General features: G+C 38.9%; 1 protein-coding gene across 1 annotated transcript in view; it reads left to right on the top strand.

Annotated features, from left to right (window-relative positions):
* The window catches only part of WWC1 (WW and C2 domain containing 1), a 139,450-nt gene that overhangs the window by 75,317 nt on the left and 36,453 nt on the right, over nt 1-27,680 (top strand). Inside the window, exons 4-11 of the mRNA XM_075209822.1 lie at nt 1,270-1,346; nt 2,419-2,498; nt 9,215-9,344; nt 13,842-13,988; nt 15,007-15,080; nt 18,882-19,124; nt 24,902-24,991; nt 26,347-26,870. Of these exons, the coding sequence (XP_075065923.1) occupies nt 1,270-1,346; nt 2,419-2,498; nt 9,215-9,344; nt 13,842-13,988; nt 15,007-15,080; nt 18,882-19,124; nt 24,902-24,991; nt 26,347-26,870 (1,365 nt within the window). The remainder of the gene's footprint in view (nt 1-1,269; nt 1,347-2,418; nt 2,499-9,214; nt 9,345-13,841; nt 13,989-15,006; nt 15,081-18,881; nt 19,125-24,901; nt 24,992-26,346; nt 26,871-27,680) is intronic.

Below are 27,680 nucleotides of genomic sequence, written 5' to 3'. Positions count from 1 at the left end.
AGTTAAAACAGTGGCTGGTTTGATGAATCTGCTGCAATATGCATATGGTAGGGTCATAAACAGTGTGAATCCATGGAACCATCCTGTCTTGGGTCAACCTTGTAGGCCTGCGGTGGTGGTGGTGTACTAGTGTTGGAAATGTTTTTTGGCACACATTAGGCCCCTTAATACAAATTGAGCATTGTTTAAATGCCACAGCCTACCTAAACATTGTTGCTGACCATGTGCATCCCTTTATGGCCACAGTCTACCCCTCTTCTAATGGCTTCTTCCAGCAGCATAAAGTGCCATGTCATAAAGCAAACCAAGTAATATATCGGGTGAATTTTCTTCAACAGTGGTTTTAAATACTTTTATAGCATCAATCAACATCTATAACATAGAAATATAAATAAAAAATGTCTATGAAAGTGAAAACAATCCTTTCATTACATTAGTCTATTACATTAGTCTATGTGCACCTGTAGATGTGCTTCATCCACTAAAGTGAGAGCACCTTCGGATGTGTGCAAAATCATATCTAATTTTTGCTGATAAAAAGCACATTATTGCAGATATTCTGCAGCAGTATATATTTCCTTTGGTCCTAGGTCCAAAAGGTGCGCTCATCATACTGAGCAATAATCTGCTTGTCCTGCAATCTATGCCTACCGGACTTATCATAGTAAATGCATCATTGCAGGTTTTTGTATTAAATATTAACCATGGATAAAACGCTATTGCATTGTGCGATGATGCCATGAGAAGAAGCCCCTCTTCCACTGTTTCCCCTGCAAATTCTCCGTCAAGTTAAGGGCAGCCAGACCTGCTAGTAAGAGCTACTATGGAGGTGATACACAGTATCATCATCATCATCATCATCTATTTATTTATATAGCGCCAACATATTCCGTAGCGCTTTACAATTGGGGATAAACATAGTAAACTAATAAACAAACTGGGTAAAACAGACAAAGAGGTGAGAAGGCCCTGCTCACAAGCTTACAATCTATGGGATGAGAGAAATACATTACCACTCCTTACAGTATGTTATAACAATAATCTGTTTATTGTAAGATGTTATGGACATGCTAGGTCAGTTGATTGCCGAGTGACTTGTGCTTGGTTATGCTGTTGAACTAAAAGAAATGTGCTCCATCTGTATGCATACTGATCTGCAGTTAAAGTAGTGCTGCCCTTTGTAGTGTGTTATTTATTTGCATCAGTACTTTCTATGTTTACACAAGTTTTAGCACAAACGCTTTGTTTGGTTATTTGTTTTTCTTTTAGTGGTTTCTGGCTCTTCGTCCAGCTCCAAATATGATCCTGATATTTTAAAAGCTGAAATTGCTACTACAAAGTCCAGGGTAAGTTGAACGTAGTAACTTCTACTCCAATGTGTGAATTTATTTTTTGGAATAATGTTATTGGTAAACGCATACAAAATAAGCACTGAATTTTTTTCAGCTGCAAAATTCTAAATTTAGAAAGAATCGTGTTAAGTAATAAATCACCTTGTTCATAGGTATGTATGGCTTGGTACCCACCTCTTTAATATGTGTAAAAAGAGAACTTTTGCACCTAACGTTAAATCCATTTCTCTGATTCCATCTTGGGGACACTGCTTCTCCATGGGGATTTAGTATAAAACCTTTCAGCGCTGGGTATGTTTAGTAGACCAGGGCCGCCAGTCACAGGGGACCAGCCCTCCCCAAGAAAAATGTAAATAATATCTATATATGGTATGCAAAGCCGACACAAGAACTACTATATATGCACAAATAAAAAATAATAGTAATAGATCCGTGGATAAAAAATACATTAATAAAATTAATTGAAAAATGCAATAATTATAAAAGAGCACTTATAAATTAATATTTAAAACATTCAGATAACCTTAATAAAATCGCAATAATAGGCAGTGTATCCAGTTGTTTGAATAATTGCTATTATTAGTAACAGGTGCAGAATCTCTTGGCTGCCGTTAGACCAGACATTTCTTATGGGATATTCCCATTATCACCTATCTATTACTATTCATTTTTCACATGTCCCCCAGATGGAATTTAACGTAAGTACAAGTAAACCTCTTTCCTCTGTCATCCAATCTGGGGAACACTGCTTCACCATGGGGACTGTGCAGCAAGCCGTCTCACGTATACGCAGAGGGTCCTGGTGAGACTCCTCGTACTGCTGTCAGCTAGTATCGCTAGGGGAATGAGCAGCTGCCCTGCTGACAATTTATTGTAAGGGTCACGATAAATAGACCCCTATAGAGAGGAACAGGTTAGAAAAAAAGCAGTTTATTGTTTTGTTTTTTTTGTTTGGTTCTGCTCATGATTCACTACAAAAAAACTAATTCTAGATGGAATGGTTGCTATTTATGTTTACCGTATCACTGATGCTTATATGAATTAAATAGACATGCTCTTTTTGCAGGTAAACAAGCTGAAGAGAGAGGTGGTCTATATGCAGCAAGAGCTACAATACAAGGAAAATGGTTACCAAACACTTCGACAGTAAGGATGTTTAAATTATTTTATATATCCTGAGTCTGTGGTGATATAGTCCATTAATAAAATGCACTGTAGGAGGCTTTTTGATTACTTTTGGAGTGAAATGCCATGTAATTGCAAGCAAGACACACAGGGGTCTATTCAACTAACTGCAATAGGCCAAAAATATGCAGCACTTCACTTAATTCATCAATCAGAGATTTCTCTTGCATTAACCTTATTTTGTGCTGATCACTGCATTGCTCATAGAGTTCTATGGTAGTAATTTATCAAGCAGCATAAAGCGATGCTTTTTGCACCAAACCTACACCATCTCAGGATAGCGTTAGCTTAGCAGTTCTATGGGGTCCAGTGAAGCTGGAAAGACTTGCTTGATCCCCAGCCTGGTCAGATCAGTATGTGTATGAGTGTGCATAGCCACGAATGCACATTTAACATCCTGCATTCGCCAGCCATATTTGCTTGCCAGTGAAGTGTAAAGGCACTTTGTAGAATAGGGTGGTCTTCTTATCTTGGAGCGGCCCTGTTCTGCATTATGTATCTCTGTGATTTGCAGCAATACATAATGATTGCTACCACTGCTGAATCATAAATAGACCTCACAGTGTTTCAGCAAACTTTAATAGCAGCAACCCTTTGCCGGGCATATTGAGCCATGGAACTCTACGTGAAACATTTTGTGTGACTGGATCACTGATAAATAACTTCTGGTATAAATTCATTTAAAGGAAATAGCGCAGTGCGCTTATTTATTTAATTGCCAATGCACTTATTTTTGATTGTGTAAATTTTGAGATAGGAAATTGTTATTTCTGAGACCAGGGTAGAAAATTTGTTTTTCTGTTTTAACCTTTCTAGAGGAAATGCCTTATTTCTGATGTATATATCTGATACAATAAGTCTTTGTTTTGAAAGGCTTTTGCATATCTTGGTGTAAGGAAATGCTTTGTTTGGGGTTGTACCTGTCTTTGGGAATGTGTATTCTGCGACTATCTAAAGAAAGGATTCATGTTGATTGGGTCTTTTGATGTTTGAGGGTTCACTTGAAGACAAAGAGGTTTAATTAAAGATGTGCTGCTAGATTTCCTGCGTCTTAAAACGAGATGCAAGACATTACAGAGTTTCTAGAATTTCACAGATAAGTGTAAATATTATTAGCTTTGCAATGAATGTAAATCTATGTTTTGGTAAACAGGTTACATCCTGATTCTAAAAATAGCCTGTGTCCAAATCTGTAAAAAAGCACTGTCCTGTACATTGAAATGTATCATTCTGATGTTCCATCTGACTTGATCACTTAGTACCTTAAACCAGTGTGAGAGGAAATAAACATCACTTGCTTCAAAGACCTGCTTGAACACATCTTCAATATTGCTGTAATCCTGTGACCTGCAGATTAGACCCTAAATCTAATCCGTTCTCTGGCTGTTTCTGAGGTTGGACCCAGCTCTCCAGTACCACCGCTCTGCCTGCTACCCTGCAGCCCTGGTCAGTGTGATAGGCCAGGGGGGATCCATCCACAGCAACCCTGATCTATAGGAAGAGGTCAGGAGTACCAGCCCAAGTGTACCAGCACAGGAGTACACAAGCAGTGACAGTTATCCAGAAGGAACGTGGTTCTGAGCGCCATAAAGGAGCTCAGTGGTGGCAGCAGGCTCCTCCTACTGCGGCAGGAGGGGCGTATTCGGAATAACGAAAGGGGACGGTGGCAAGAAAGCCCAGCCGGTTCCCAGCAACAACAGACAGGGTGGCATAGGCAGTCCATCCTGTCACATTGTGTATTAGTGCTTGCAATTAAAGAAGGTTTACGGCCAAACAGGGCTGCCATCAGGGGGTACAGGGAGTTCAGCAGTATTAAGCCTAACAGTGTAAGGCCCCATTAGCCCGGGACCCAAACAGATTTATATAGGGAGAGTGGTGAATTAACCCATTTATAGGCAGCAGTTGCTCCTGAAATGTGAGGGGTGGGGAGACTCCCCCATTCTGAAATAAGGTATTCGGCAGTGTGCTACCTTGTAAGCAGTACGTCCACCTCCACTCCCTTGATGTGGGAGCCCCACAGCTTCCGCCAATTGCTCCAGTTCCAGCCCCCCAGATGCACATCTTCCAGAGAAGAAGAGAGGGACCCGGCTCCCGGACAGAGAACCACGACAAGGCAGACAGCTTTGTGCAGCATCAATGAAGTCATGTAATTAATAACGTTATAATGCTGTTAGTGGAGAGGAGCCGAAAAGTACCAAGGGTCAGACAAGGCTTTCTTACCTTACTGTTTTATACTAAATTATACTTGAACTTTTCCCATTTTGTGATATGTAGAAAAATACAGCAAGCTGTTGTTAGAGAATATAAGGCAAAAGAGGCATCAACAGAGACACAATTTCCGGAAGAGCTAGTTTTTCTGCAATTGAAGTGTCACAGTGAACAATATAAGATTTGACTTAGTACGAAGCACATGTGTTACAGTAACATGGAGAGACTTGAAGGGCATCCTGCGTTTAAATCTTAGAGTTTTACTGGAAAAGTCATACTATCTGAAAAGTTCTGTACATAGACATACGTGAAATTGTCACCGCTGTATAAAATAGGTATAATAGGACATAGAGACCATTTTTCCCTGGAAAGTTTAATCATTTCTAAAGTGTCCTAAAGTGTCTACTTATTATGTGAAGCAATGGGTGACCTAAGGAAATGTGCTAAATTCTGGTGGATCCAAAGTGTGACATATATAGAAGCCAAGAAGAGGGGTAAGCTACAGGGAACGCTCTGATGGTCATTATCACATGGTATGTACAGCCATTAAGAACTGATATCTGGACGAGTCCTAAATGTATAATGGAGCATGTATGAGCTACTAGTAATATTAAGAAAATATATGGAAATGTTTCTTGGCTATTTTACAACTAATTATATTTTAAGTAAAAATGTCATTGGGAGGAGAAAATTTTATCCGTGGATTCCTAAGAGAGGAAATTCTGTTTCTCATGATAGAGGGCAGCATCCCTACTTCCACGCACATGGCCAGACACACGCACACGCCCACTCATGGCGGAAATCTCCTTTATGATTCATCATGGTACAGGAAATATCTGTCAATATAGCAAGATGTATTTTCACATTGGGTAATCTGGAATTTTATATGTAATAACCCTTTAAAATAGATTATTGTACTTCTTTTCTGTTGCAGAAGAGATTGAAGTGTTTTGCCATTCCTTGCCATATTTATGTGAAAGTTATCTAATTGTATCTTTACCTACCTTACCTGTATACATATTACACAGGTAAAGATAAAAGGGCCAGCGCACATCGTCTCCATTGTGAAAGAATGACAGCGCGGTACCACTGCTTTGTCAGACATTACCATGACAACCCCCAAATGCCCAAAAAATAAATTTTGTACTTATACTAGTCTACATCACTTCTTAAGCTTTAAAATATGAGTTTTCATATATTTGGGTTTATTTCAATTTTATTGACGATGAAGGACAGCATGACTGACAATCTGTCTGTTATCTGCTGTAACGCTGGGATACAGGAAGCAACTACACACTGAAAGCTGCATAGTACGAGCAAAATCCATGATTGATTATAACGTAAAGATTAAGGGAGCTATTCATTACAGTTCAATGATGTTGATCTAGTGTTAGAAGCACAAGTGTGGTCAGAACAAACGTCATTCAGTCCTCAATAGCGCAACAAAATAAGATGATCTGTTTTCTTTTATTTCCTCTAGCGGAACAATGACTCATTTATGCCAAAAGGAGGCTGCTTGAGCCGTTTCCTCTAACATCAAGCTTTGAAAACAAAAGAAAATTAATCTGCTACATTGATATTTAAGATAGAATTTGACATTTCAACAAAGATCAAATTGAAAAGGAGGATTAACGAGACTCTTTTTGATCTTGGTGTGATTGATATTTTGTGCTCAGAAAGGCTTTATTGCTCTAACAAGCCTTCCGTTCCTGCCTAATAGAAACTCTGGAGTAGTTCCCGTATAAATACTTTGTGAATAACTTGTCATATAATATTTCAGAGTTATTTCCCAAATGAAGAGAAGAAGAATGTGGTGTACTGTTCTTGCACCCTTGCTAAACCTGTTTTACTGCTATACTGAGCTCCTTCAGCAACTCCGCCTTCAGCTTGGCCATAAGAATTCATGATGAAATGGTGTAATAGTAATACCACCGGTTCTAATCTTAAACCAACATGCTTATATAACAAAGGTTGTCAATGTTTGGATGATCCTGCCAGCAGTGAACAAGATGAAAATCTTTCTCCCAAGAACACAGGTCACCATTCATTGCGCTCGCTCATATATTGAGGAGATGAATAACAACTTCTTAGTGCACCAGTGAAATCCACTGTTCAGATTCCTATTCTGTAATAACTTTCTTTATGTTTTATAGATGAGAATTTTTACTGAAGGAGCCTGCACAATTTTGGTCTATTTTAGTTTGTTTTGTTTATAAGCATATATGCACCACAATTATGCATCGATGAGCCACAACATTAAAACCACCTGCCTAATATTGTATAGGTCCCCCTCATAGTGCCAAAACAGCTCTGACCAATCGAGGCATGGACTCCACAAAACCTCTAGAGGTGTCCTGTGGTATCTGGCACCAAGACGTTAGCAGCAGATCCTTTAAGTCCTGTAAGTTGTGAGGTGGTGCCTCCATGGTTCTGACTTGTTTTTCCAGCACATTCGACAGATGCTCGGTCGGATTGATATTTGGGGCATTTAGAGGTCATGTCAAAACCTTGAACTATGTGTAATGTTCCTCAAATCATTCCTGAACAATATTTGCAGCCTGGTAGTGTGCAATATCCTGCTGAAAGAGGAATACCGTTGCCATGAAGGAGTGTCCTTGGTCTACAACAATGTTTAGGTAGGTGGTAAGTGTCAACGTAACACCCACATGTATGTCAGGACCCAAGGTTTCCCAGCAGAACATTGCCCAGAGCATCACACTGCCTCCATCAGATTGCCTTCTTCCCATAGTGCATCCTGGTCTCATCTCTTCCCCAGGTTAATGACCCACACGCACCCAGCCCTCCACATTATGTTAAAGAAAATGTGATTCATCAGATCAGGTCACCTTCTTCCATTGCTCAATGGTCCAGTTCAGACGCTCACGTGACCATTGTAGACGCTTTTGGTGGTGGACAGGGGTCAGCATGGGCACTCTGACTGGTCTGCAGCTACGCAGCCCCATACACAGCAAGCTGTGATGCACTGTGTGTTCTGACACATTTCTATCATAGTCAGCATTAACTTTTTCAGCAATTTGTGCTACAGTAGCTCTTCTGTGGAATTGGACCAGACGGGCTAGCCTTAGCTCCCCACGTGCATCAGTAAGCCTCAGGCACCCATCAACCTGTCATCGGTTCACCAGTTGTCCTTCTTTGGACCATTTTTGATAGGTAATAAGCACTGCATACTGGGAATACTCCACAAGACCTGCCGTTCTGGAGATGCTCTGACCCAGTCGTCTAGCCACCATACTTTGGGCCTTGTCAAAGTCACTCAGATTCCAATACATCAGCTTCAAGAACTGACTGTTGACTTGCTGCATAATATATGCCAACACTTGACAGGTGCCATTGTAACGAGATAATGAGTGTTAGTTACTTCACTTGTCAGTCGTTTTAATGTACAATAACAGTGAAGCATGGTGGAAGTTCCTTTCAAGTTTGGGGCTGCGTTTCAGCAAATGGGGTTGGGGATTTGGTCAGGATTAATGGTGTGCTCAAAGCTGAGAAATACAGCTAGGTACATATCAATCATGCAATACCATCAGGGAGGTGTCTGATTGGCTCCAAATTTTTCTGCAACAGAACCACGAACCCAAACATATAGTGAATGTCATTAAGAACTATCTTCATCGTAAAGAAGAACAAAGAGTCCTGGAAGTGATGATATGGCCCCCACAGAGCCCTGATCTCAATATTGAGTCTGTCTGGGTATTACAAGAAGAGACAGAAGGATTTGAGCAAGCCTACATCCATCGAAGATCTGTGGTTAGTTCTCCAAGATGTTTGGAACAACCTCCCTGCCGAGTTCCTTCAAAAACTGTGTGCAAGTGTACCTTGAACAATTGATGCATTGATGCTGTTTTGAAGGCAAAGGGTGGTCACACCAAATATTGATCTGATTTAAGTTTCTCTTCTGTTCATTCACTTTGCATTTTGTTAATTTGTAACAATAATGTATTAACACTTCTATTTTTGAAAGCATTCTTACTTTACAGCATTTTTTCCACACCTGCCTAAAACTTTTGCACAGTATTTGTATGTAACCCTTTTCATGTGGTTATTTGGTTGTCACTGTTCTATGTGATATATATGTTTGCATGACACACTCCATATAAATTTTGGCATTGTTGCTGTTTGTGAATTGCTGCATATAAATGTAGAAAATATTAAACACTGTATCAAAAGGAAGTATAATGGGAAACAAGAGAGCATAATATAATACATTGAGCAGTACAAACTGACTAATATGTCATAAATGAGTATTTAGAGGACATAACATGCCAGTCTATGAATCCCATTGTGTCTGCAGTCTCTTAATCTCTGGTATCTACATAATGTATCTGTTTTTAAAATACCAACATACACCACTACCCAACATTGCTAATGTAATTATTTTTTATTATGCCTGTGAATGACACCTGCCTTTAATGCTTAGAACTTAGCTTTTTTTCTCATTACAAATACAGGATTGATTTGAAAATGTCTGGAAACCACACTGGCTTTAAACTTGATGAAGCTCAAGCTATTTTGAATGAAATGAAAGCGATCAAAAAAGCTATCAATTCTGGAGAAAGAGAAAAGCAGGATCTAATCCAGGTATACACAGGATGCACATTTAATTGTTACAGTGTGATGAAAGAAAAGCTTTGCAACTGCCTGCGGTCATGCTCACTCGTGTCTCCTTCAGGCCCGGATATATGGCTATACAGGACATGGCAGGGGTGGTACTGTACTCACTTTGCATGTCAGCGCTTTGTTTTGTTTTTTAGTTTATATCATAATAGTTACTTTTTTCTAGTTATTAACATTTTCATTACTTTTGAATTATTTCCCTTTACCGATTTCCTGTTTGCCTACTTTTCCTACCTGGCTTCCTGGAGATCCAGAGGCATGGTAGACTATACAAAGTGGGCAGGGCTTACAATGCTATTTTTGTCAAAGTAGGTGGGGCAGCTGATTTATAAAGCCTGCCCACCACCTTACGCACTGATTGTCCAGGCCGTGATGGCGCTACCACCTGGTGTTTACTGGGGTGGGTGGGGTTTGATGACACATTTGGCATCATGGTCTCATCCACCATTCTGGAGGTAAGTGCTCTGAGAAGTATTGCTTGACCTTTGTCAGAAAGAAGTTCTTCAGGAATCTCCCAGACTTTCCTGGAAAGTAGGCAACTATGTCTGTCCTGTAAAGATGGGGTGATGTGGGGGATTGGACAACAGAGAGATACAGTGATGGAAAGTGAGCAGTTGACACAGGGGCTAGGAGGGCATCAGCAAATGTAAATCTGTGGCAGCTCATCTTCCATGTTAGTGTAGATTGTACAGCAATGCACTGCTGGTCAAAGACATTCATCAACATAAATCTTATGTTGGAAAGTTTACTAATGGTTAATGTTGGAGGTGTCTCACAATCCTTTGGTTAACAGTCAGTTACATTACATCAACAGTTAGTCAACTAATCGCTAACGGTTGCTGCTGGAAAGATTGATTTGTTTTTCTCAAAGACATGGGAAACACGGACTACAGTAACTATCTCTGACAAACACATCGAGGTGATGGCAAATTATGTTCTCAGCTTTCAGCACACATGATGTTTACTTTGTGTTTCACTTGTATTGACAGCTTGTTCCGTCCTGCAAATGTGAACAGTGAATGTAGACTCCAACAATGATAATGCCTCAGTCTATTGATTTGTATCATTCATTTCATTACACTTTGTCACTTATTTGCCCTGTGGTGAGCGGCTGATTGACTGCTCTCTTCCTTGCCTGGGCAAGAACGTCTGTACGACTTTGCAGCCCTGAGCAGCAAATTACTGTGCCCTCCCCCCTAACACCGTTACTTACAGCAGAACCAAATAATTATGTTGCACAAACTAAAATAATACAACACACAATGTCAAATAATCAATAGGTACAGTATGGGCATTATAGTAAAAAAAAAAAAAAAAAAAGACATGCCTAGATGGAGAACTTTAACAGTTTCTTCCTATAGCAGAACCAAAACTAGATAGAAGCAAAATGTAAATAAGCTCCACAATTTATTAAAGGCTATAAAATTCATACCTATATTTATATGCAAATCACATCCCTGGATCTGAATGACAGGTACTCAGTATGGACGTTAGGGGTGAGGGGCAAGAGCAGCTTTGAACAAACCTGGACATTATGAAAACTGGAGTTCTCAAAAGGTGTTATTATAACCCATAGCCAAACAGATTGTAATTGCCACTTTCCTAGTACAGTTTAGAAAGCAATAGCATATGCACATTTTTTCTACCATTACTTGTACTTAAGTTTGCATAGATGTCACCCAGTTACTTTATTTGCTACAGACGACGACATTAGACAGAAAGTATTAAGAAATCATATTTTTTATACCCACTAATATCTTCGTACAGATTGTACCAATATAGTCATTAAGGAAAGGCCAAAAAAAGAGTAAATGTTCTTCGGTGCCAACCATGTTATAATGCAAGGGGTGCAAATTAGTTTATTATTTTGCACATAAGTTAAATACTGGCTGTTTTTTTTATGTACAAAACAAATACTTGATAGCTTTATTTTTATACTGAAATGTAAAGTTGATCTAGGACATGTCCTGAATTTCCCTCCTGTCCAATGCAACATGGTTTTGCCCAGGTGCAAAGTTACTCCCTTTTCATGCTTTGCTCTCCTTAATGACTCAGGCTCAGAGTATTCATATGGCAAAGCTATGCAATATTAGCAGAGGGTGATGTCATAACTGCAGGCTTGAGGCAATTAATCAAGATATAAAGAGAACTTTTGTCCTTTTTACCAAGTCAACCATGTAGCCAACACATTTAAGAAGGGGATGAAATACCAATGGAAAAATAAAAATACAATTTATCATTTAGTAAAATTTTAAGGAAAATGTGTGTTTTAAAAAATAATTATGAAATAAATAATGCTATATCCATCCTGTTAAACAAATTGCTTTATGGAAGTCTAAGGAGACTAATTCATCCTACAATCTGCATGCAAGTCAGTATGAATCATCAGCTAAGTCAAATAAATTTCAACATGTTTATATTAATTATACACAGCTGTAATAATGTGTATGCTCCAAACAAGGGTGAGGAGACTGCTGTTAGCTGTCAGTGCAAACAAGCTGTGATGTCACATTGTCTTGACCATCTGCAGCAGCACCCGAATGTAGCCTTCGTTAACGGCAAAGTATAGCGCATTACATTATCATCATCACCATTTATTTATATAGCACCACTGATTCCGCAGCGCTGTACAGAGAACTCGCTCACATCAGTCCCTGCCCCACTGGAGCTTACAGTCTAAAATCCCTAACATACACACACACACACACACAGAGTGAGAGAGAGACTATGGTCAATTTTTTGATAGCAGCCAATTAACCTACCAGTATGTTTTTGGAGTGTGGGAGGAAACCAGAGCACCTGGAGGAAACCCACACAAACACAGGAAGAACATACAAACTCCACACAGATATTCCCATGGTCGGGAATTGAACTCATTACCCCAGCTCTCTGAGGCAGAAGTGCTAACCACTTAGCCACCGTGCTGCCCCATTACAGTTACCAAGGGGTCATTTTATCTAGTACATGAAAGGAGACAGGTCATCAGAATGGTCATGGCAGCAGGAGATGACTGTGCTGGTCTTTGGGGAGGCAGTGTCCTTAGTGAGCAGGGTCTGATTGTCGAATAAGCTGACTAGGCTGCAGACTAGGGCGCAAGGCTTTTGGGGGTCAAAATTGTGATGGGGAGAGGAAAGTGAAATAAATTTTCTAAAATATAAGAGAATAATTGTTCTACAAATTAAAAAGAAAATATGAAAGAAAAATGCAGTAAGGTTTTAATCATGGCGTATTCCCATAGCAAAGGATAAAGACAATGAGTCATCCTTGGCTGGCCCTTGAGGATGAAGGAGTAGGAGAGGCAAGGATGGTGAAAGGCGCAGGTGTAACAGCCCCCTCCACCCTCATCCTCAGTAGTTCTTGGTCATGCCTCTGTTCTGCTATACAGTTCTGATTTTAATAAAAATAACATGAGTGACAAAGGTTGCCATGGCCCTTTTAAAAGGCCAACTGGGTTCTGAAAACATAAACATTACCTAACAGGGAGGTGGGTTGGGGTGAAGGAAGTCAGATTTTAAACTGAGGACAAGTTTGTTTTTACCCTCCTCGTATTAACCTGACGTGGAATGCTAGGGGGAGCTATGAGTGTATTAGCCTAGGGCGGCCTGAACCCTTAATCAGGCCCTGGTAGTGAGTGCAAGACTGCATGTCATATGGCAGGGACGGGGTCAAGGTATATGGAAGGGGAAGCAAGTAGATAGAGACTGAGGGGTATATTTATTAAACTGCAGGTTTGAAAAAGTGGAGATGTTGCCTATAGCAATCAGATTCTAGCTGTCATTTAGTAGATTGTATTAAATAAATGATAGCTTGAATCTGATTGGTTGCTCTAGGCAACTCCACTATTTCAAATCCGCAATTTAGTAAATATACTCCTGAGCGTTAGTTTTTAGAAGTAGCAGGATCCCTCTACAGCACAGAGTAGTGATGTGAGGCCTCTGGTGCAGGGGGGTTGTGGTGTCAAACACACCTGTTCATACATTAAACTTGCATTTTTTCTTCAGCAAAAAATAGATCGCCATACGTCATTGAAAGCTGGAGGTGGGAGCTTATTAGTTACATCTAATAATGTTGCACCATAGCCCACATCTGAACACTAGGTAATTCTGTACATCTTGGACCATAAGAAAGACATATTATGGTTCTGCTGCTTGTCAGCCTTGAAATCCTGAAAGTAATATTGTTAAAAAAAAATCCTGTTCCAACAACTTAAGTTACGTCCATGGCATGCGGTGCTTCTCATAACAGTTCTGCCTTTTCTTTTATATGTGAAAATAATTGCCACATAAAAATATATCATTTGGAGAAATATTGTGAGATTTATGTATATAACTGATGCTTTTTTTTATATTTTATATAACATATGCCATAGCTTATTTATTTATTTTTAAAAACAACTTGTACATTGAATTGTAGCAGCAACGGCTTAGCAACATGTACACTTACACATTGTGCTTTTCTTAGAGCCTTGCCAAGTTGAAAAATGGCTTCGTCGTTGACAAAGGATCTCAGTCAGACCTTTGGGCCAGCGAGACATCTTTGAATAGCTCAAGCCCTTCCCTGCCGAGGCATTATCTCAATGTTAGTTCACAGACGGATGTTTCAGGAAATGTAAGTAGAACTGTGACTTAACAATATTAAAATATATGTACATGTGTATTTTATGTACTTATGCGGTGGCGCACGCAGGGGGGTTTCTGGGTCTCCAGAAACCCCTCCCCTCCGCTAACGAAGTGCCCCTACATACGGCACTGTACTATACAGCAGCCGTGGCGCTGTCATAGAAGCGTCTGCTGTATTGTAGCGTCTGCTGTATTGTATACAGCACCGCCACAGACGCTTCTTTCACAGCGCCGCGGCTGCTGTATAGTACAGTGCTGCCGAAACGGAGCTGCTGCGCATGTACGGGCGCATATGCGGCAGCTCTCTTGCTTTTTTTTTTTTCCGGTGGAGGGGAATCCCCCCCTTAAAAATGCTGCGTGAGCCCCTGTTATGTCTTGAATAGAATTTCCGTTTTCACATACTATCACACAGTACACCAGTCCCACTATATAGCACTAGTTGTGATATATCAGTACAATGTTCATTATGGCATAAAAGATGGTTACACTACTAAAAATGGACAAAGCTATGTCAATGATTGCTTTTTTATTTTGACGTCATAGAGCCACCCTGATGCATTTGTGTAATGGATTGGATGCTGGTGTCATCTCATCCCCTTGATGGGTATGGCCATACAATCTGGGTATAGCCGGCTGCCTGTATTGTGTCTGACACTCCTTTGAAAATGCATTAGGTAGCCCCTGTAAAGAAGCTAGAGCCACATTGCGTCTCTCGTGAAGGCCTGAAATATACAGGGCATACATACATTATATGGGAAAGAAGAAGACGGCTCCATGGTATAGACAATAGGATCTTATATGAGTTAAACATGGATCTAAGTGTAAAAAGTGTAAAGGTGATGACTTGAAATACATCAGATTCTCTTCCTTCAGTTGTTCTTAGAGCAATGCAATAAATGTATGTATCATAGCGTACACATGCTGAAGGAGAGGAAAGGACTGTTTTAGCTTGATAGCTGCAACAGAATAAAAGGTGACACCCTTGTACGATGTTATTATTTCCCCAGCTCGCTGTGATCGGTAATAACCAGTTGGCTGAGAAGGTCAGATTACGACTTCGATATGAAGAGGCAAAGAGAAGGTAATTGCTGTTTTTGCAGCTGTTTATGTTGGTAGTTGACACATATACTTTGCTGGTAACAGGTCTGCAAGGTAGAAATGTGCTATCACCTTGCTGGACATATAACAAATGCTTATTAGAAGATTCTTACACTTTGTATTTCTGGAGAAATGTTCTGCAGTTTTCAGGGCTACATCATGTTACATATTTTGTGGCTGATATTGAATATTTTTAAATGAAACCGTCTAAAAATGTTTTAGAAGAACCACTAATACTAAAGATTGTTTCTAGGCATTACAAACTTCCGGCCTGTACGTCTGCTGAAAAGCACAGACTGACTGATTGCAGAGGACAATAGCTTGTACTCAGTTTGTTAACAAGTGTATTTGTAATTTCAGATATCTTGTGTTCTGTCTTGGTATTGAACATTTTCCACACACTACCTTGCATTATGTTGAGTATCGTCTGTTTTTAATAAATCAATGAAAATAATTACATCTTTATTTCTTATAGTCCATCCCATAAGGGCTCGCTCAGTGTGGTCAGGATCCGCTGATTACATGCCTACCACATATATGATTGATCTTAGGGTCATAGATCTCTATGGTATTCCCATCTTTCTGTTCATGCCATAACATGCCTAAAAAGCCAAAATGCTTTGAAAATATAACTGCTGTATACCCCAATATAAAAGACATAATACAAAGTAGTATTGGGGACATGAGGTGCTATATGGGAGTGGTATTACCCTTAAAACCCGCCCCGTCTGTCTGCTGAATAACACTCTGCCCATCATAAAAGCAGTGCACAATATGTTCTGTAAAATAAATCACCTTATGCCACGAGAGAAACATTTTTTTTGGCTTTTCTTTCTCCGGTGCTTTGGGTAAAAATCAACTTAATAAACCTGATAAAAATGCACAGAGACGTTTTTCTTTTATGTGTGTGGGGTATTCAGTAATATTTTTTCTGCGCTGACTCTTCACTCGTCTTGTTTTGCTACGTACTGTGTGTAAATCAGCATGTGGACAACTTTAGGATGTTATTCTAGGAGCAGGGTGACCTATAAATCATCATTATGGCTTTGAGCTACCGGTGAAATGTTTAGCTGTTGGCCACACTGCATTAGTTCTTTTGCTAGACAATTGGACACACTGATAATCTGATCTAATAGTAACAGCCACCCTCACCGTGACCAACTATTTCCATGTTATATTATTGTTGGAACAAGACCCATTTGTAGCATAACGGCAGAAATCTTCATCTCTACATAGTTATACTGTGTATGCTTTTATTACTTGGTTAAAAATCACATTATGATTATTTATTCTCAGTTTAATACATGTGACACCTCAGTGATATGCCTACTAAAATAGTTTATTTATGTTTTGAGTACCTGCAGCCATTTGTTTTTAATTTGTTTATTTATTGATGTTAAACTACATAAGTTGGTTATAAAGTTGTTAGAACAAGCTGTCACGGATAAAATAAGATTATGTTTTGGAAAAGCAAATTCGTCCTTGGGGAACTGAAGTAAGCAACAATCATTTTGTAGGAGTTTTTCTTAGCAATATTCAAAGTACTAATTTGCAGTAACATAAGCAAGTAGTTGTAGTATAGTTAGTGTACACGATAAGGATATATTTTTCATCATTCAAATAATTAGTTTAAGCTCACCATATTTTGAATATAAGCAGCTTGGATGAAGCAATTCAAATGGTTAGCCAAACCCCATGCATGCGGTTCATAGATGTCTCTTACTTACATACTGCACAAAGGGAACATGTTAAAACTCTCAAGCCATATTATTATTTCTATAATGTGCACTTACCTAGCGTAAAACCCATATTGTGCACTGACAAGCCCCAAGAGGGGTGTACGTCTGTAAGTGGCATTGTGTCTCAGCAGTGCTAATTTCATGGTCTGAGGACCCAGGGACTGATGCTGAGTTAGGAGTAGAGCAAATAAAGGAGTATAATGTTACAATGCAATGGGAGCAAATTAAGTATTATTTTTGCATGCAAGGAAAATACTGGCTGCTTTTTCATGTAGCACACAAAAACTTGATTTATTTTTATACTGAAATTTAAAGTTGATCTAGGACATGCCCTATCGCAACTACAAATCTGTCCCCACATTTTAAATTTACCTCCCCTTCCCATATAACATGGTTTTGCTAAGGTGCAAATTTGTTCCTTGTTTTATTGCTTTGCTCCTAACCCAGCTTCAGGACATATTTGCAATGGAATATAGGTGAAGTGCAGTATACTCATTTGTTAAAGGGAAAAGTCCACCTTTGTGATATTGCTTCAACACCTATCTTTTGACCTTAGCCCATACTTGCCAACTCTCCCGGAATGTCCGGGAGCCTAACGAAATCCAGGTCGGGCTCCCGGACTCCCATTAGAGCAGGCAAGAATCTCGCATACTGCAATTTACTTGCCAGAATTACACGATTTGCATCAATTTGGCCCCACCCCTGCGACAAAATGACGGGTTTGTCGCAGGGGTGGGGCCAAAATGAAGTGATTGACCATGCCCCGCCCCCTCCAACCATGCCCCCTGCCCAGGATCACCCGGAATTCCCTATTCAAAGGTTGGCAAGTATCATCATCATCAACATTTATTTATATAGCGCCAGCAGATTCCGTAGCGCTTTACAATTGGGAACAAACATTAATAAGACAATACTGGGTAATACATACAGACAGAGAGCCTTAGGCAAGAGAAGCCTGGAACCAAAGTCCCAAATCTTGATACAAGCCCAAACTAAGATCTTACCCCAAACCATAATGGCTGTTTAAAATTGTGATTTTGTTTTGAACTATAAGTATGCCTGCTTGGAAAATGAGTCTGGATCTGAAATCCAGCCTAGTGGCTTCATGAGTACTAACAAAGGAAACTAGCAGGGATTTAATCTGATAGGGTTTATGATGAGGAAGCATAGAGATTTATGCCATGTAGAATGCAAGACATGTGTTTAGAGGAGGACCCGATCTGTGTCCTAACATAGACACCATACATGTATATATCTGTTTGCATTTCAAGACACTCAGAAAATAGTTTTATCCACACTAGTTGCAGTAATAATTGTTGATGTACAGCGCTGTGGAATTAGGGGCGCTATATAAAAAAAATTGCTGATGATGCCAATGAAGTACAAAATAATATGTGAGAGAAATACTCTCCAACTATGCAGTTTCTGGTTGGTGCTCAGGACACTGTTTTATCGCTCACTTCTTTAAAGTACTTTTTAAAAAATGTATTTAAACTATTGTGGTTTTTCTTATATTGTTTTCTCCTTTATTACAATTATTAGATGTGATTGTAGCTGTTACTTTTGTTGTTTATTTCTTTAAATGACAACCACCAAGCCTGTTGCCTGAGACATCTGCCTCCGTTTACCTCATTAGAGCCACACTCTTGTGCGTTGATCCCTATGAAAAATTAACGGTCTGTTTAATACGTTGCTGTCCACCCAATTTCAACGAGTATATGAACGAGCCCATTGTATAAAATCAGTCATATAGTCATTTAGGAAGAAAGAGGGGAAAATCGGTTTAAAAATTTCGCAGAAGGCCTATGGAGTTGAGAAATACCAGTGTCTAATTGCCTGAGATTAATCCATGTGATTCAGGTGCAACTTTGACTTCGGGGTGTGTTACGTCAAAACAGATAGCTAGAGAGTAAATATAATGTAATATATGTCATATGCCCAGTTAGGCATTTTGCTCCAAAATGGGACATTTGTTGCATTGAGTGCATCATAGTCTTTTTAATTATGTTTACGGTAAAACATAATCTGTATCTATAATATTTTAGGATATCCAACATAAAGATCCAATTGGCAAAGCTGGACAGTGAAGCTTGGCCGGGTGTCCTTGATTCTGAGCGTGACCGACTTATATTGATAAATGAAAAAGAGGAACTTTTAAAAGAAATGAGGTTTATTAGTCCGAGAAAGTGGAGCCAGACAGATGTGGAACGACTAGAGACGGAGAAGAAGCGATTAGAGGAAGACTTACAGGCTGCCAGAGACACACAAAGCAAAGCACTAACTGAGAGGTGAGAGCCGAAGCATTCACATCGATTTACATTATAACTGGTATACATGAATCTATCTACCTGTGTGTCTGTCTTATGGTCCAAAGGTGCCCCTACTGTGTGTGTGTTTGTGTGTGTGTGTGTGTATGTGTGTGTGTGTGTATGAGGAGGGATTTTGTATTGAGTAAAAGCAGTAACTGTGTTATAAATTCCCTCTCCGCTATATTTGCTCTTTTCCTTTCCATCACTGCTTTGCTTACCCAGATCGCTGGCACCAGAGTTATTCAGGACTAACCCATATCTCTGCTTTGATCGATGGTTGTTACAAATAGATATATTTTCCAAAAAAGTCCTCTGTTTTTTGTCTTCTCTAATAACTTATTGAAAAAAAATTCTACCCAGACACAGTATTTTATTTGTAGCTTGAAAGACATGAGATGGATGGGTCTGGAAATGACAAGAATGTCTATGTATATATCTGTGTGCACCCGATACATGTTACATGACATGTAATGTCCATGGGTAAAGAAAGTACTTATCCTATAGAGTTTGTGGAAATCATGTTTGGTAAATAAACTGCACATATATTATTATTTTTTTATTATTTACAGTTTAGGAAGCCAGGTAATGATTGTGTAAATACATAGCAAACTATTTAGTCTTGAAGTCTACCAGACCTACTAGAAGAGACGTACAGATTAGAACTGGCATAGCACAAAGCGGTACCAGTCTAGTCTGACTGTCTGTGTAACTGACTGACACGTTAGGTCAAGAGAGGTATTCACACAGCAGACGGTGTAAATCAATAAACCCAGCTCAGTTTAGTACATTCCTGCTTTAAGTTTGAATTAAAGTTTTGTACTATAAGTTTTGCTATAAAACACCTTAGAGAAATGTTTATTTACAGACATCAATTTGCCTGTCTGGAAATGTATATGTAAATAATAATAATATGAAAAATGAAAATAATAATGCTATTTATTCATTGAAAAGATGAATGACAACACACCACTTTGCCTATTGATTTTTACTATACATATTATTTGTTCCTGAGATTGACCAAATTTGGTTTTGACACATCACTGTTTACATGTGCTTGTTGTAGAATAATTGCTTATGGGAATTAAACTTGCCCACTCTTACCCTATATCAAATTAAAGTCTCCCCAAGACCTGGACTGAAACCTTTTTGATTCTCTAATAATTTTTTTTGCCCCAAACTGTACACCCCTCTGTATGGCGCCAAATGCCCCAATGTCCCATCTGTATAAAAGAAATAATATATTTAACAGTAAGGGGTTTTATGTTGACAGACATTTGTGGCCCAACACACTTGTATCCCACTGCCAGCGGAGTTTTAATACATATAAAACAATTAAGAAAGAACATAAAAAAAAGGCTTTGACTTACAATCCGCTAGTGGAAACTTAATAAAATGTTGTAGGATTATAAATCAGTGGGTTGTCCATCCATGCATTTCTACCACCTTAGACTTCGTAAAATCCAGTCTTGTTGTCTCCTCTCCCCTACCTCACTGAAGCAGCATGTGAGCCACAGCAACTAATGTGACAGGCAGGAGGTGAGAGCACTGTGCGTTCTCTTCTGCTGCTTGCGATACACTTAGGACATGATTCTAGAGACTAGAGTAATGCCCATGGGCCGAGCCTTTGCCTGCAGACTCCAGCCTACTGTATGCAAAGGGTAAGAGTGAATGGGAGCAGCTGGCTTCCTCATCATGTGACCTTCTCTGCACACTGTAGGGAACTCATAGCACAACCAATCAGAGGAGGGGGAGGAGTTAGTGCAGTGCATTCTGCACCACATCGTCTCACTCCTTCCTCTGCGGGCCCTGAGATGTGCAGGGAGGTGTGAGGGGGGGGGCTGCCAAAGTTGTTTTGAAATTAAGGTTAATGTGCAGCCTTTCTGGAGGTTGGAGGGACTCACACGTGGCCCTTGAAGTATATTTTGTTGTCCAATAGTAGACTAGAGCCACAGTGCCTAATGCTTTGGTCCAACGCTGGCACTGGCTTAAAGAGAGGTAGATCGCAAGTTTATCCCATTATAATTATGGAGATATTATGCTATACAATTCTGGTAAGTAGAAGTAAGAGTAGTAAAAAATGTTATTTTCAAATAAGATAACAAACCTAGGCTATAGGGCCTATTTTTAAAGATGTCGAGTATGAAGAACAGGTTACATTCATTATAACATAAAAGGACTCAAACTACATAAAGCCACATGTTTTACATTCTACAAAACCAAAAACCTATATTACATTAACACTATTTCACACACACACACACACACACACACATACACACACACACACACACACACACACACACACACACACACACACACACACACACACACACACACACACATCTATCTATATTTCACCACATTACATTCATAGTAAAATACACTATTCAGTCCCAATGTCAACTGGTAGAGCAGATGGAAGAAAGGTGCAGCCACTTAAGGTCTTTATACAAATTGCACTCATTATTATTGCTATAGTTGAGGACAGATATTGGCAATCTGTTGCATGATATAACTATTCTATTGAAATGTGTTTTAACCACAACATTGTACACTATATTTTCATATTCTAATACAGGCATTATCAATTTATTTTCAATTAAATTTGTAGATTTAATATCATTGATGACCTACAAAGTGCACTTATCTTATTAATAATTGTATTTACTATATTATTAATGTGAGGATTTTTCCCCATTTCTCATTAATATTTTTCTATCTCTGATCTGTTGTTTAGTAATTGTTATTTTTTTTTTACTAAAAACATAACCAGAGGTTTTTTTCCACTTATCATTAATTTACAGCTTGAAAACCAATTCTGTTAAACATCAAAATCCATCTGTACTTTAACCATCATTTAATTTTGAGATTTGTCTGATGCTAAAAGCATACTTCCCAATACTAGCCAGGTCCAAATCTTTGCAGGGTGAGGGGTCTAACTTCTGGAGTGCTAAGCCGCACACACATCAACACATCCGGTACAGTCCCCTCAAATAGGGACTGTCTTATTTAAATCAGGACTGGAAAGAGGTATGAAATGATAGATATGATATGAAAGCACCGTGTGTTTTGCATACATCTTGATTTGCATATTATTTGTTTTGGTAGGTTACCCATTTATTTGACAAAAGGCCCAAAATTGAACCTTGAGCAACACATCTTAGATTGCTACCTAATTCAGAAAATAGAGCATCTTTTCCCACTTGCTATTTTCTTTGACATAATCACCTAGGTACTATACAAATTATCTCCATTCTGTTGGATACAATAAATGGTACTTCACTAATTAAAAAGCTTTGGGAAAGTCAAAAAACATTGCACCCATGTACTCTCCCTTTAAATAATAACATATTAACATTAACATGTTGTCTAATAATTAGACAACATAAAATTAGGTTATCTACTGTAAACAAAATGTAACTGCAGAGCCATGCAGCAGAAACCATGCGTACTAACTAAAATACAAAAATTAAACAGCCTGTTTTTCACAATATATTCAAAATGAAACATAGGCAACCTCCTATATTGTATTTTGCTTTTTGTTTTTTTTCCCATTAAATGCAGGGCATTCTCCCCATTGTACGAAGCAGTCAGATCTCTAACCTAACACCTTTTATCATTTTAATTTCTTATGATGTCCGTGTTATCGTTTTGCTGTGTAATTATGATATGTAAATTCTTTTCAGTAACTCCGCTGGGCAGAAAATTTCTAATGTGGTGAACAATAGATAGGTGTTATCTGTCAGAAAACACATGGTGGATCTGCTCACCCACCTCTTCCATGCTATGATTGAAGTTGTTTGCTCACTTCACATTAGAAATCGGCCCTTTTGTTTCCTAATCTGCTACATTTCATACTGGACATTATCGCTACCTCTCCTGTGTGTGCTTGTGCTCATTCAGAATAGCAGGTGTAGTTTGTTTTACCGTATATATGCAACCTATGGATTTGGCACAAACTGTAGGATAATCTATCTCTATCCTTAGTCATTTTATGTTGTTGGGCTCTAAATTGAATGGAAACATAGTTAATATCATATAACAGTCAGCAGTCAGTCAGCTCTACATTTTAATTGCCACCAATATGATTCAGGCGTATCTCTTTTCAGATTGTGTCCATAACCCTGTAAATTGGATTCAGGTTCTAGTTAGCCCATGCTTTGATTCTAGCTAAACCTCTGTAGTCTGTCTCTTGCTCTACTGCCACCTTGTGGAGAGTGAGAAGACTGAGAAAGTGCTTTTGCTGTGGCAAGTAGCAGAAACAGCGCATAGTGCTTTGATTTCATATACTTCACTAGCATACAGGGCCGTAACTAGGGCTGTGCGATAGGGGCGACCGCCCAGGGCGCAACGCTGAAGGGGGGCACAATTTACGAATATTTTAGGTTAATTTGGTTAAAATTGAGGGCTAGGGGGGCGGCATTTGTCTTTCTCGCCCACTAGAATTATAAGTTACGGCTCTGCTAGCATACCATTAATCTTGATGGAACACACTACAAACACTGGCATGTATCCTAAGCTAGAGAACAGCAACTCACGTAGGGTTAATTTATACAGTTTTAATGTATTTTGGACACATACAGAATAAAACAAATCTGTTTCTATGGGACTGTTCACACTAGCATTAACAAGCGTGTGCATTTAGGAACACAGAATGCTGGTTTATTTGCATGCTTACATGGATTCATTTATCTATTTACTGTATTGAATTTGGAAAAATAAGATACTTTTGCTGGTTGTGATCTCAACAACAAAGCAAAAAATCGAAGAAGAATGTGACTAGTCCCCTCTTGTCTCTCTACTACAATCCCTTCCCCTTTTGCCCACAAATCATCCTCCAAAATTGTTTCTTTGGGTTTGATGCTTTATGATAAACTGCTCAAATGGCTCCTAACTAGTCCTGTACAATAAACTGTCTTATTATATTTTGTATACCAATGTCAGTATTTGTAAATGTAAGAAAAAGTCTTATTTGCTGTAACAAATCTGAAGTGTTTCTTCCCTATGTTTAATGGCAGGTATGTGCCCTCCTCTTCTACACTATTGTGATCAGATTCCTCTGACTGTTGTCTTGTCTCTATTTTATATTCACATTAGTGGTCACTATGGGATGGTATACGGTGGTATGCCATACCGTCATTTCTCCTACTGCCTTCATTGTAAAACCATCAAATTCCATTCACTTAGATTTTCCATACCGCCACTTGTAAACTTCCATACTGCCACTTCTAAACTTCCATACTGCCTCTTCTAAACTTCCATACCGCCACTTCTAAACTTCCATACCGCCACTTCTAAACTTCCATACCGCCACTTCTAAACTTCCATAGTGCCTCTTCTAAACTTCCATACTGCCACTTCTAAAGTTCCATACCGCCTCTTCTAAACTTCCATACTGCCTCTTCTAAACTTCCATACTGCCACTTCTAAAGTTCCATACCGCCTCTTCTAAACTTCCATACTGCCTCTTCTAAACTTCCATACCGCCACTTCTAAACTTTCATACCGCCTCTTCTAAACTTCCATACCGGCATTTCTAAACTTCCATACCGCCTCTTCTAAACTTCCACTTTGACCACTGATTCACATGATATACATTTCTGCATAATGGTGATAATAATAGTTAAAATAATGAAGTTATTTGTTCTAATATTATGGAACTGATTCTTGATTTTCCATTATTTTGAGGAACTGACAGCTTGGAATAACACAACTTTATAATATTTTTCTTAGAAAATCCGTTTTTGTTATTTTAGGTTAAAGATGAGCAGTAAAAGAAACCAGTTGATCAGAGAATTGGAGGAGGCAACAAGGTTAATTGCCACACTGCACACACAATTGAAAAGGTTTGTATTCCACAGGGAGGCAGACAATATATTGTTGTCTAGTAATATGTTAAATAGTATATAGTGTATACACAACACAGCTGTATTCTCCCAGTTGGAAAATAGGGATACATTAGGCCACACAATTTTCAGTTTCAACAATCAGAACTGTTTGGGAGGTATGAATACGTATTTTTTAATATACCATTTTAACTATTTTTTTGTGTAAGGTAACCTTTTATAATGCTTATATGGAGCATAATGTTTACTATCTTGTGTAATAATAGTATATTATAAGTCATCGGGGAGTGAGACGATTTAGAGGTATAAGTTCACAGTCCTAGGGCTTTTATACATCAGAGGTGACCTGTATCAAAATGTAAAGTGCAGTATACGTCATTCCTTATAACGCTTAATAGTTTTATAGGTTACAAATATACAAATATTATTGTATTGTTGATTGGTGCAAGAGGAGCCTCACTAACCACAGAGCTTGCAGCCACGACATATGCCTGAATGTGACTATACACTATCCTATCGGGCTCCTGTGACAGCTGCAGAGAGGGTGAATAGTGCTTAGAAGATGAACAGGATGAGTCTGTCAGATGGACAGACACTTGTAGCATGGGGTAAACATGTAAAATAACTTTCATGGTGTACAGCTGTTTTTAGATGGTAAAAAGAGGTTTAACAAGATTTGCTCTCAAACTTATTGGCTTGTTGGATCCCACCCCCTCCCTAGTTATCAGCCGCCTTACAGATAACGGGCTTTCATATTGTTGTCCTTTCCTGTTTTGAGCAAGGTATTTTGCTTTATTATGGAAAATAACTGTTGATTACACAGATATATTGCCCAAAATGCTATGATGATATTACTGTCTAATATGCTTGTATGTAGTGAATTATTGATATAATGGGTGGTTTCATACACAGTTTATATAAAAGGATAATTGCCTAGTTGCTTTGTATTATAATTTGCAGTTGATTTAAAGGACCTCTGAGGTCCTGTAATTGAAGACATATAGATATAGTGAAGAATCTGTGGTGGACCCAGAAAGTGAATCCAAGATCTTGCATTTGTTTATATCATGTAACACCTAGGATAAGCAAGCACTTCATAGAACATAGTACAGAGAGTATTTGTCCTATAAGCTGACTATTTTTAGTGTACATCGTCCTTCACTTAACTTGTTATTGATAGAAAATTCGACCAAAAAAGGCAAAAAGCAAAGCAGATAAAAACCATGTATTTTTAGGGGTTTTACCAGCAGCCGCACCACCACTACATTTCATCTGCATTGTTTGTCAGATAGTTAAATTACTTTATAGCTTTATGTTTTCTTCAGTTAATAGAGCATTTTGATTTGTGTTTTCAGTCTCTCAGCTAGCACTCAGTCACTTTCATCGGGGAGCAGCCCTGGATCATTAGCTTCCAGTAGAGGATCTCTGGTCACATCCAGTCAGGACTCTTTTACGTCTGCAAGTTTTATGGATCTATACAATGAACAACTGGAGCAATTAGACACGGAGTACCAGAACAAAGTAGAATTTTTGCTTCAGGAAGGAACTTCGGGTTATAGGCCTTCTGGTTGTATAACCACCATTCATGAAAATGAAGTAGTTAAATCTCAAAAGATGGAATCAACAAACCGTGTCCAGGCCTTGAGGTCCTTATCTGGTACACCCAAGTCTATGACATCATTGTCTCCTAGATCTTCACTTTCTTCTCCATCACCCCCTTGTTCCCCCCTTGTAACAGACCCTTTTTTAACTGGAGATGCTTTCTTGAGCCATATGGACTTTGAAAATATTGATCTAAGCAGCCATTTTTCAGAACTTGGCCTTTCTACTGGTGGAGGTAGCTACCAACTCGAAACAGAAGGCAAAGCTGCTGGACAAGGTAAAGTAAAGCGTGTGAGGTATCTTTAATAATTGCCCTCCAATTTAAGAGTGATATTTGAGAGTTTGAATTATATTGGATCATATAGCAGAGGAGGTTGAACTGTATGGGCTTGCCTTTCCTTGAACTGAAAAATAACTGTGATTAAGAGATTTATTTAGCAGTTACTCAATAAACACCACCATATTTCAGTAAATAAAAATACTGCCCAAATCCCTAGTCAATAATAGTTATTTGTGAACCACAAAAGTGTAAAACCACAGTGAGAATGCTGTTCTGGTACATCACATGACTTGTGCAAAAGTGGTTCCTCACATTTTACTGGTAAGTGCATGCATGAGTTGTGCCATTTACTACGCTTCTACAAGTGTGTCTGAATGTCATTTAGCTGGACGGGATTATTAAATTGATATAAAGGGTTGGAGACGGTACATTTACAGGGGTGCTCCCTGCTATTTGGCAGGTGGAACAACCTTTTCCTCCCCGTAAACAGTCCGTGTTTCTCTATTACTTCTGAAGTCCCAGAGATAGGGTCTTATCCCTTTACATATAATGTAACAATGTGTATTGCAACCCCTCCCTCTAGTTTATGGGGACCGGAATGACTCCTCCATACTCCCATCTCTCTCTAAAATTTGAGCAAAAACCTCTGGATCTTTCTGTTGCACCTTCTATGCCAAAGTCCTTTCCTAGGCACAATTCAACCAATGTAATAGAAAGCTTCAAATACACAAAAGTGACGCATGTAATAAAGACAGTCCTGGGGGAAAATGTATTATGCTTCAGTTTCAGCAACTTGCCGATATTCGG

Source organism: Mixophyes fleayi, chromosome 4 (genome assembly GCF_038048845.1).
Source record: "Mixophyes fleayi isolate aMixFle1 chromosome 4, aMixFle1.hap1, whole genome shotgun sequence".
Taxonomy (NCBI): Eukaryota; Metazoa; Chordata; class Amphibia; order Anura; family Limnodynastidae; genus Mixophyes; species Mixophyes fleayi.
The sequence above is the reverse complement of the archived record's forward strand: the minus strand, read 5'-3'. Positions and strand labels throughout refer to the sequence as shown.